Source organism: Cryptotermes secundus, unplaced genomic scaffold (genome assembly GCF_002891405.2).
Source record: "Cryptotermes secundus unplaced genomic scaffold, Csec_1.0 scaffold318, whole genome shotgun sequence".
Lineage (NCBI taxonomy): Eukaryota > Metazoa > Arthropoda > Insecta > Blattodea > Kalotermitidae > Cryptotermes > Cryptotermes secundus.
In genome coordinates, this window is record NW_019730108.1 from 669,191 (window position 1) to 681,082 (window position 11,892).

Genomic DNA, 11,892 nt, shown 5'->3' on the forward strand with positions numbered 1-11,892 from the left:
TTCTTTTATTGTGTAAATTTACCTCTCTTTTTTTGTGGGTTTGAATCTTGGTCTCTGATGTTGATGGAAGAACTCACAGTGAGGGTGTAAGGTAAAATTGTGCCTGTGCTTAATTAAGCACTGTGCGTGAAAACATACTGGGTACTGGAGGTATAGCTCCATGTGTTTTAGTCTTCACGTGAGATGGAGGTGAGTGGTTATCTTTGCACTCCCCTGACCCTTTTGGGTAGGAGGCTGACTGGGATGAGTGTAGATGCTGTGGAGATGAAAAGTAAGTCTGACTGAGGTATGAGGTTGTCGTGATGATGTGTATGAAGTTATTGTCTTCTGGGATGAGACCGCGTGTAGTCTAGGGAGATCACTGTGAAACTGTACTCTTCACTTGCATGCTATTCTCAAAACAGTTTCACTCCTTTGTAGTGAAGATGGAGCTGTGGGTTCCTTTGAAATATCAGTGAATACCCACCAGACTACATGGCATCACATCCCAGCAGAATATCTGCATATGTCCTCATCATTATGTCTGTCCCATGTGAGCAGATTTCTGAACATGTTCACTGGGGCAGCTCAACTAATGTGAGAAGGTTCTGTTATTTTGAGATGCCTGTCATTACAGGAAGTTTTATTGGTAGTATACCATGGTGTGTTGAACCAGAACATTTCTTCATGAAACATGGCGGTAACTATACGTATCATCTGCTTTAGCATTAAAGAAATCTACATTTTTCCCATGTATATTTATGTGTTTTGCATGGTTCTCTGACTTAACAGTATCAAGTTGATGGTCATCGCTGTGGAGACACACTGAATGGATCTGTGCGTGCGTGAGATAGGGGTATGGAGGGGGAGAAGTGGGAAGCAACTTTTGTGTTTAGCTAAACATCAGTCCTCATGAATGGCCATTTTTGCAGGCATAGGTTTTCATGGTTTTTCAATGTTTTGAGGAAAATGTTGAGATGCTTCCCAAGTTCTCAGTTGATACTGTTTGCTTCTTATGCAGCCCTCTAGAATGACATTCATCAAAATCAAACCCCTCGCTTTAAAGACCACCAGTTATACTTCCAAGATATACAGTTCACCTTTAATTCTGAAAATCAAAGTTGTGTGGCTCTTATCTTGAGCCATGGGTTCTAACCGTTCTAATGCCCATATCAGAGGGATCAGCAGACAAAACCTGGGAGCCTCTTATGATATGATGCTTCCCCTCCTTCCCAGAATAAAGTGTTTGACACTTCTCCCATGACTTTCCCTTTCCACCTTCTCTTCTATGATTGTTCTTTGCCTCTCTCTTTTTCATAATTCATAATGTAAAACATGAAGGAACAAAGAAGGCAGAAATAAATAAAACTCTTCCACTCTCTGAAGGAACAGAGTGCACATGACATCTGGTTGCCGGTAAGTATCTGCAGAGAAGGGCAATGGACAGGTTATTCTTCATCATTGTTGGCACTGAGCAGACCAATTGTACAATATCTGGTCAGGGAAGAGTAAGGAACATTGCTCACCTCATGACTCAAGGTACGCGGGTTGAAACCAGGTGGAGGTCGTGGAATTTTTAAAGGCGGAAAAATTCAGGGAACAAGTCCTCTGGGAGGGACTTTAAGCCGTGTGTCCCATGTCATAGATTTACGGCACGTAAAAGATCCTCATGTCTCTAGGAGACCTCTGAGCAAAATTAGGCAATGTTTCCTGCCCAAGTAGTTTCCAATTCCTCAGGTAGATGGGGGAAGTATTGGGGACCACTGCCAGAGAGGGCCGAACTCGCTGGCACAACAGGGCTGATAGCAAGCACCAGTACTCGAAGGGCATGGTGACTAGTAGAATATTAAAGGGGGACGCACAGTAGATTAATAACTAGTCGTGGTGCATGGGGAAACCCACCCCCTCCAATAATAATAAAGGAACATTGCTTCCTTTGCTTGCATTGACTGAATTTCTTCTGAGGCAGGTGTTGCGTTCCCCGGTGCGTTGGTTATGAATGTGGATGTTAACCAAAGAATACCACCTTATGGGAACTATATTTGATGTGTGTCGGGTTTTCAAACCAAATGCAAAGGTTGATAAGCTTGGTAAAGGCCCTGCCAAGCAAGATCATATTACTGTCGCGGGAGGCCCAGGAAACAGCCTGGAGAGAAACTCATTATGCAATTAGAAATGATCCCAACTTCATTGCAGAGAGGACATCAAACACAGGTGTTGGATTTTGTCAACCTCTTTGAGAGGCGTGACGAGCAATGGATGAATGGGAGGGTTAGGAGCATGAATCGAAGTCTTGATTGGACCTTGATAAGGCATGATATCTCTCACATTGATGTTACTGACATATCTATTGCAAGAGAAGATTACACCTGAGCTCCCGAGGCAAGAAGAGGCTCACGCAGCTTATTGCTGAGAGGGTTGGTGTTGGTCATGCGTCAGGTATAAGCGGTATTCCTGTTATAACCCATGCTAGGGCATCTCCTTTTTTAGATTAAATTCAGATATACAGGAGTGCTTGATGTATATTAAACGCTGTCCTGCAGTCTTGGAAGTAAATGTCTTTCACCAGAATGTCAGAGAACTGAGAAGCAAAGGTGATGAATTACTATGCTCTTTGAAATAGGCAACATAATATTTTTATAGATAGGGGAAAGTAAAGTTCTTATACAACTCCCATAGTCAATGGCCTCTCAGACCACAATTCTCAATTCCTAACAGTAAATAATATTACTACAAAAGTAAATGTAATGCCCTTGAAGCAGAGAACCAAGAAAAATAAATAATGAAACCATTGCTCAATTTCAGCATCTTATAGTAAATATACATTTACATTTATCTTCACTTTATGGATCCAATCATGTCCCCACTGGGCTGGATATAAAACATGTCACATTACAAATTCATGATGACTACACTTCATTCGTCCTTTGTGCAATAAAATATATAATCAGGCCTGTCACAGATAGCTCAAGTTGTCAGGACAACACACATGGGTCGTGGTAAAACCACTATCAAATTCACGCCTTGCCATTCCACACAAACTGGCAAGCTGTATCTTTAAAACAGATACATTATAAAATATTAACATTCATAACAAAAACAGACATCAGACATACTACCACACTTACAACAAGCAAGTCTCAACAATGTGGAATTCATGCACACAGACCATTTATTAACGCTTAACTTCTGAGCCCCTTGCATGCGCAACAAATTCATCAATAGAGTAAAATACGCTACTTTGCAAATAATTTCATAAAACAATCCTAATTTGCTTTTTATCATTTTTTAAAACTGATATTTGATGGCAGAGTGTTAAATAGCTTGACACCTGAACAATACACCCCTCTCTGATAGGATGATAGATGTGTTGAAGGTGGTCATTCCTTCTGGTACCAATGACATAGACAGAGTTATTGGTTTGAAACTCATCCAAATTATTAAGAACAAATGTCATCAATGAGAGCAAATATACGCATGGCATTGGCAGTATGTCAGGCTTTTTAAATAGATCTCTACATGAATACTTGTTGTCTAGAACATGAGTCATCCATTTTAAGGTTGTGTAAATAGCATAAGTGACAGTATTGATGTATATATGTGGATGTATGAGTACCCTCATATGTAACCACTGTGTTCTCTTGTGCGAGAATTTCAGTTGTACTGTACACATGTTTTTGTATTTATATGACATATTCCACATCCTACAGTCATTTGATTCAGGGAATACAATGCAATGTGATGTAATGTAGTCTGACATTTCAGAGGAAGCGTCAGGCTGAGGGGGTAGCAGGAATAGTGGTTGCTTTATGGCACACCCTCCAACCCTCAAAATAATAATTGGCACGTTTCTCTGAAAGGTTAAACATGTGCCAGACTACACAATTTCCCATCCCAGAAGATAGTACTGTTTGAGTCACTGCTGTGAGAATCTCAGATCCAGGCCAAATCTGTAGGATCTAAGGTTCTCACTTTGGAGACGATATGGAATATGGCCCCATGGAGTCAGAAGTTCTGCACCATTCCTGAGGAACGGGCTGCCAGCATCTTTGGGTTTCGAAAAACGTAGCTCTGCTTAGTGGCTGTCTAATACTGGTGTACTTGGCTTACTCTGCAGCTCTGGAGATGTAGGTGCTTAAGGTCTTTCAGTTACCTGACTACAGGGCCATACAACCCACATTACTGTTCTCTTTGGGATCAGCTCCTATTTTATGGGCACCTGCATTTCCCCCCCCCCCCCCCCCCTCCCCTCCTATACCAAAAAAAAACGTTCGTTGGTTCTNGTAAGAAAGGTAAAGTTGTCCCTGTTCTTAACTAATTAAGCACTGCCATGAAGGGGGAGTGGGTGTATAGATCCATATTTACTTGACCTCTGCAGTAACTGGAGGTGAGTGGTCAGCTTCACGCCCCGGCTGCTTTAACCCCGGGGAAAGTGCCCCCATACCCATTGGATAGGAGGTTGGGAAGACCCCAGGGCCAGTGTGGACGACTTGGAGAAGAAAAAATTTTGACCCTACAGGGACTCCGACCCCTCCCTCGTCCAGCCGGTAGCCAGTCTATTCCGGCTTCTAACGCGTTGGTCTGTAGCATGCGTAATTAGCGGTAGTAAAATGTATAATTATATAGTTTGCAGGGTGCGTAATGCTAATAATTTTATGCCATCTTGTGGTTTATATGGAATTTCACTACTTATTTGTCGAAGAAAGTTCATGAAGGAAATCTATAGATGGCAGCATATATACGTCCACGATACTCTGCCACCTAGCGGTGGATTTTAAATTTCTTGGAGTTTTGAGGCCTGCTTTGAATGCGTAGCGATCCTGAAGCAATGTATGGACCGTATGGACATGCTTCCCGACAATATGCACGGACAACATGGCTATGACCGAGGAATGTGGCTGCGATTCCTTGCAGGGGCAAAACATTTGTACCTCATCCATCAATCCTGACCGGCTCTCGGGCCCGCCCAGTGTGTGCCGGGTGTAAAGCGACCGGCGCGTGATTCTACTCACTCACCCCCATCTAATGCCGAGAGTAAGAATGGAGTTGTACCTCCACTCTCCCATACATATCAATATCTTGGTGCTTAATTACACACAGAGGCAGAGAACTGAACCAGTACTTGGATGTACAGTACAGCCAGTAATAATGGGAAAACGGGAGCTCTAGTAACTCCATGGTACAGTCTCTTGAGAAATTTATACCTATTTAGCTCATACAGGAAATCTTATCCTGAGCAAGTCTGATCGAGTTGACTCACTTCGTACATATTTCTCTCAAAAATGTATTTTCATATTACATCTGAATTTCTCCATGGTTCTCTCAAGTGATCTGTTTCTTTATTTTCTAATGTAAATGTATTCATTTTTTAATTCCACCATGCGGCATGTGTTACTCTCCCATTCTATTATTGACAGCCGTAACAATGCCGGGGCGACTGATACAAATTGTAAAGATCATTTGTACAGACTTCCTGTTCGCTCTTTTGTGTGACGGCGCAATACGTACATTGCCACAGTCTTTACGTTATTAGTACCGGTAACTGATGTGTCTGTATGCATTGCATCTATTTTACCGTGAAATATTCAGATAAGATGCCTTGCGAAAGCCATCGTCGTCCTGGTTATTAATGCCCGAAGAATGCAATTCAAGAATCGCATGATAGATGTCTCTGTGTCTGTAACAGACTTGCCGTGAAATCGACATATTTATCTCACGGAGGGCGCTGATCCTCATTTTACTTCAAGGACGGCACTGAAGATAACTATGGCAGTGCTGCTCATTCTTAGCCCGTGTACTTCGTAGGAGCACGAATAGGAAATGAGAAAATGGAAGAAAGCGGCCGCGATATGTTCGCATTTGCTTGGAGGAAATGAGTAGCCGGGATAGCTGACCTCCAAGCCAAGAATCGAAGTCGAAAGCTCGAGATTTAGTGGGGGGTGCAGTCCAACTGGGTCCACTCGGCACGGCGGCCACTGATTGGCCTATTGTAGCCTGCCCCGGGTGATTATGATGATGGAGAATTTGGTGGAATGAAGATTGGCAAGGGAAACCGAAGTACCCGGAGAAAACCCACCCAGCGCCACTTTGTCCACCACAAATCCCACTTGACCAGACCCGGGATCGAACCCGGACCGCCGCGGTGGGAAGCCAGCGACTAACCGCTTGAGCTATGGCGCGGCCCAAGCTCTAGCTTAATGCGACACAGGGCTTTATTATCATCATTGGAGCGTTGTTCTTTTTTCTTTCGACACCAGATTAAAATTTGTAAAATAACGTCGATAATAATTTTGTTGTAACTGCATTAATGCTTCATACTTATACGTTGTAGAGGTATAAAACGATGCACTGCATCTGAATAGGATTCAAAATGACGAATCTTAAGAGGAACATGTTCTAACCACGTTCACTTATTTATTTACGGCGTATTTAATGACGGTCACTAGCTGACATTGTAAATTATTGTGGCAAGATGATGAAAGAATTGGAAAGGATGTGAGAGGAAGCGTTGCGGCCTATTCCAAGGCAGTATTTCGGCGTCAGAACGGTGGGACTGAAGAAAACACTAGGATAATCTGTGTCCCAGTTGAGATATGAACTGGGCACCTCCCATGTGTAAATCAGACGCTTTGCGTGCTGAGCCAGTTTGCTCGGTCACATTCAGTTTCTAGTCTTAATTTTGTTTGGGTGTTTAGAAAGTGTGTAATAAGTTCAGCGTAAAATATTCATTTGGATTTTATTTCATTTATTTAGAGTACGCATATTTCAAATTGGAACTAAATTTGATGAAACTATAGAATCGGCTCATTCCGGCACCACTACGGCCCTGGGGTCGACTCAGCCTCTAACAGAAATGATTACCAGGAATATTCTTGGGGGTAAAGGGCAGCCGGCGCGTAGGGCTGACAACCTTGCTGCCATCTGTGAGCCGATTGTCTAGATAATGTGAGAACCTCGACATCTCACAACGCTATGGGCCTCCACGGCCTGTTACAGGGATATCTTTACTTTACTTTACTTTATATAGAATCAGCTTCGTTCGTACGTTGACTGACAAAATTGCTGGCCGCATGTTATTTAGAAAATCCGTGCGACCACAGATGACCAGGGCTTGAACTGGGTCATTACAACGGGAGTATGAAATACAAAGAAACTAAACTGAAACCACCCAGTTCAAACGTTTGTCATCTGTCACACTGTGCTCTCTGAACATACTCCTGCATGTATTGTGTTTCTTTTGTTTCTAGTAGGAAAATGGCGGGGTTCTTGTAGCGAGGTGAGGAAGATTATGTCAAAAAATGAATAATTTTACAGATGTGGAGATAGTGGACATGCATTTGACAGAAACGTGTTGTGCAGTGTGACTCGCCACTCGCACTGGAAGTGACAAAGTGGTGCCATTTGGTTTGGTGTTAGCGTGAACTTGTGCACTCGGGCCAGTGAAATGTCTCGCATCGTAAAAGGACTGATTATTTCCTCGCCTTGCAGTGTTCAGTTTGATGCGAAGAGTCTGTATTGGTTTATCTGTGTAAACATTATACTCTTTAATGTAATTTCGTTACTAGTGAGAGTGTATACTGTATTTCGTTTCTGAAATCCCGTGATACAGTCGTAGTCAAAATAATGTGTACATCAGAGTTATTCAAACATCTATATCATTTGCACGGAGATGCACCGCACCACTGGACAGATGCAGAGGCGCTGGTGAGTAAGGGACTCTCTTTGTTTTGTTAGGTTATGGCTTACCTGACGACTATATCAGGAACTCAGACTATACAGAATTGAATGTTAAGATCGGAGTGAATAATGAATTGGAAAGGATGTGGAAGGTAACGGTCGTGGCCTAATTTGAAGCAGGTAATTTCCCAGCATTGGCATGCAGACATTTTTAAAAGACCACGAAAGATTGTGCATTTCTTCAACAGGTTACTCGTATCTTTCCCAAGAACCTCCATACGAAATTCTGACCGCTGTAAGCGCTGAACAGGTTGGCTTAGCCGCAACATAGGAGACCGGGATACATGCCATCCTGGCAAGTCTTTTCGTGATTCTCTTCAGTCTATCCTGCCAAATGCTTGGATAGTGTCTCCACTAGGCCACGACCCTTTCCTTCCAAATCCATTCCCACCTAGTTCATGCATCCTCACATTCTGCGGAATCCAATCGAGATACTGATAACGTCACTAAACAACGAAAAAGAGAAAAATACGACGTAGGAAGCAGAACTCCATTTATTTGCGGTCTGTGCTTCACGCAAGCATTTGATGCTAAGTTTAGCAATATTCGAATCTCGGATAAGTTACCGGCTGGCCTGACATATGCTTTTCATGGCTGTTCTCAGTATCTCCACCCGAATGTATGCAAACAGATCACAGAAAATAATGGGATCTCGAAAAATACGACCCGTACCATAATGATCTGAATATTTCGCTTCAAGTTAATGCTTATGTACGAGTAATACGTGAGGTTTTCATAGCAGTGGATGTGAAGAGTGTTCTCTTCTTATCCCTTCTTCCCCCTCAAATGTCTGGCCCAGTGCTCGCAGCTCCACGCAGTTTATTCTTCAGTGCTGAGTATGGCGCCTAACTAGCCAACCAGCTAACAACATGGAACAAGAGCCCTTCCCGAGAAGGCTAAACAATTCCCAGAATTTTACGAAACCCGAAAGTTCATTGCCATGTTCACAAGAGTTCGCCACTGGCCCCTGTCCTGAGCCAATTGAATCCAGCTCACATCGTCCCCTTCCGTCTTGTTTCTTTAAAAGATATTATAATATTATCCTCCCATTTACTCTCTGGTCCAATGGTTACCGGGAACTGTTTCTCTTGGAGTAATGCGGCAGGAGCGTGAAGCTGACCATTCACCTCCGTCTCATGCTAAGGGTATGAATGATAGAGCTATACCTCTACTCCCCCATACGTCTTCATGGAGTGATGTTTAATTAATAAACACAGATCTACTTTACCTTCATATTTTATCAGTTACGCCTAGGTCTCCCTAGCGGTCTTTCCTTTCAGGGTTTCCCCACCAAAATTTTGTATTGTATTATCTCCCACGTGTGCTGCAGGCGCTGCCCATCTCATCCTCCTAGGTGGGTTTACGTGTGCGGGACGGTCGTGTAGGATGCTCTGGGATCTCGGTATTTCCGTGGAATGTTTCCATTTGACTGTATCTGAGTGTCAAACATGACTCAATTTTCCCACGCCCTATGCAGAACAGCGACGCATGCGCGCACGGTGATTGTGTTCCGGATCGGCTGGAAAACAAAAGCCTTCCACTTACACAAAATTGGATCATTAACTGAGAGACAAGGACCCGTCAGGGGCGGCTTCTCACTGGGGGACATGCGCCGCCGCGTCTCTGTCAAGGGTTTGAGAAGGCTACCGAGATGTGGCAGTCAGTAACATTCTCATTGTATCTAGACCGGATCTGGGGCCAAATCAGTATCATACATAGTTCATATGATAAGGCGGTAGAAGCGTGAAGCTTTTCGAAGACGTTAGTGTAACACCAATTGTAAGAATGCGTGAGTTTATACCTCCATTCTCCAGAATTCTTCATGCTTTGTTGCTTATTTAAACACACAGACGAATTTGCCCCTTCCGAAGACTANCATTGTTACTGGAAGACCAGTCCGGATTCTGTTGCCCCTGTTGCCATGGAGAGATATGTACTTACTATGACAACAGTTGAGCAACTTGCGTCAAACCATTGAATATGTATGAGTTTTGTTAATCGTACCTCTACGTCAGCACCAATACGCAAAACTTCTGATACAGCCTGGTTTCCGTCTTCCTTTATGCTCCACAAAAGTCAGTAACGGCCTTTTGAAAGCGAATAATTTCATAATTCGTTTCGTTTCGACTCTGTATTAACTGTAGGATTTGGTTACGAGTTCTGAAGGATACAGAGAAGATGTTCATGGTGTGTTTAAGGCCCTATCCCACCATTTGCCTGAGAGCTGGCGAGGACCACGAAGCTCCTCAGACATGTCAGAATCTGTCAAGGTGCAAACAGAGAACATCTCATTATATCACATGAGCCTATTATATAAATCGGGGCACGAGGAGCGTAGTTGGTAGAGGCACTGCTACAAGCCGGAAGGTCGCGGGTTCAAGTCTCGTTGAGGTCATTGGATTTTTCTCATTTTACCTAATCCTGCCAGCCGCACTATGGCCCTGGGGTCGACTCAGTCTCTGACAGAAATGAGTGCCAGGAATATTCTTGGGAGTAAAGGGCAACCGCCGCGTAAGGCTGATACCCTCACCGCCATCTGTGAGCCGATTGTCTAAAAAATGTGGGAACCTCAACATCTCACAACCCTATGGGCCTTCACGGCCTGTTACGGCGATACCTTTACTTTACTATATATAAACTCAGTACGTACTTCACAAGAAACGCATTACGTCACCACTACAAAACCCAACCGGTTAATGCTGTTTGGGGAAACAGACGCTGTTTGCTGTGAGAACCATACGGAACACACAGATACACGGTTACATTTGTAGCATGTAGTGTACCCAAACACACATTAAAAGCATGGAACACCTGAAAAGGTAAAGCTATCCCTGTAACAGGCCGTGGAGGCCCATAGGGGCGTGAGACGTCGAGGCTCCCACATTTTCTAGACAATCGGCTCACAGATGGCGGTGAGTTTGTCAGCCTTACGCGCCGGTCGCCCTTCACCCTCCTGAAATATTCCTGGTACTCATTTATTTTAGAAGCTGAATCGGCCCCAGGGCCATAGTGCGGCTGGAAGGACTAGGTCAACTGAAAAATCCAGTGACCTCATTTAGAATCGAACCCGCGGTCTTCCAGCTTGTAGCATAGTGCGTCAACCAACCGTACATCTGTAAATCCGGGTGAAATGCAACTGTTTCCTTATATTCAAAGTACAGACGATATAATCAAGAGCCGTGCCACACCTCAGGTGGTTAGAGGTCCAATGCCAGGGTAATGGGATTTGTGGTGGACGAAGTGGCACTGAGGCGAGTTTTCTCTGAATACGTCCGCTTCCCCTGCCAGTTACCACAGCTTCACAATCATTAATACCTAAGACCTGACGCTATGTAGTCTAATTAATAACAACGTCGTTCAATAACCAACTAAAAAGAGATAACTTTAACGGTTATCCAGTGAGTTCATGAAGGAGCGGTGGCATTTGTATTCAGTTCGGAGTTACGACAATTAAAGGCGGGCAGGAAGTGCGTGTGTTGTCCGCGGGGGAGGGAGAGGGCAGCACTGTGAAGTACCTGGCAGTGACAATGCCAGGAGCACAGCTGCTAGACTGAAGACCGTCGCATTGTTGGAACGTCATGAAGTGGCGCTCAGGTAGGGTGTTTCAGTCTGTATATTTGTCAGTGCGTGTGAGAAGCGAACCGTGTTCTGAGGAGAGAAAATGCGCATTTTAGGTATGTAACCTGCGTTGTACGCATGTACGCTGATACTGTACGTCAAATCACATTTTTAAAACTTGAAGTTCTCCTAAACCATTGCGTGTTTAAATATTCAGTCCGTACCTCACAGGAAACACATTACGTCACCGCTACAAAACCCAACCGGTTAATGCTGTTTGGGGAAACAGTCGTTGTTTATTGTGAGAACCATACGGAACACACACATACACTCTGTGGCCAGAATGCAGAGTTTTGGTGTGTTAAAGCGCGTGGTGCATATAGTGACCACTGGGCTTTGAAGGCTATATAAGACAGGAAGAACTCATATTTGGGTCTGGGTTCAATCCAAACTTAGAGGCGTCCCGGTTTCATTCCATATTTTAACATAAATTAAAAGACCTGAACAATAATAATAATAATAATAATAATAATAATAATAATAATAATAATAATGGGAGCACGCGTGGCGTAGTTGGTTGAAGCACTATGCTACAAGCCGGAAAGTCACGGGTTCACG

General features: G+C 43.7%; 1 protein-coding gene across 3 annotated transcripts in view; it reads left to right on the forward strand.

Annotated features, from left to right (window-relative positions):
- Positions 1-7,249: 7,249 nt before the first annotated feature.
- LOC111866052 overlaps positions 7,250-11,892 on the forward strand; it is a 76,622-nt gene continuing 71,979 nt past the window's right edge. The window contains exon 1 of one of the 3 annotated variants that reach the window (XM_023854581.2): positions 7,250-7,683. Coding sequence is in view for 2 of the 3 variants with exons in the window: in XM_023854578.2 (XP_023710346.1) it covers positions 11,295-11,310 (16 nt within the window). In the remaining variant the exon portion in view is untranslated. Of the gene's footprint in view, positions 7,684-11,257; positions 11,311-11,892 lie in introns of those variants that run through there. The other 2 variants (XM_023854578.2, XM_023854579.2) reach the window with 2 other exon arrangements.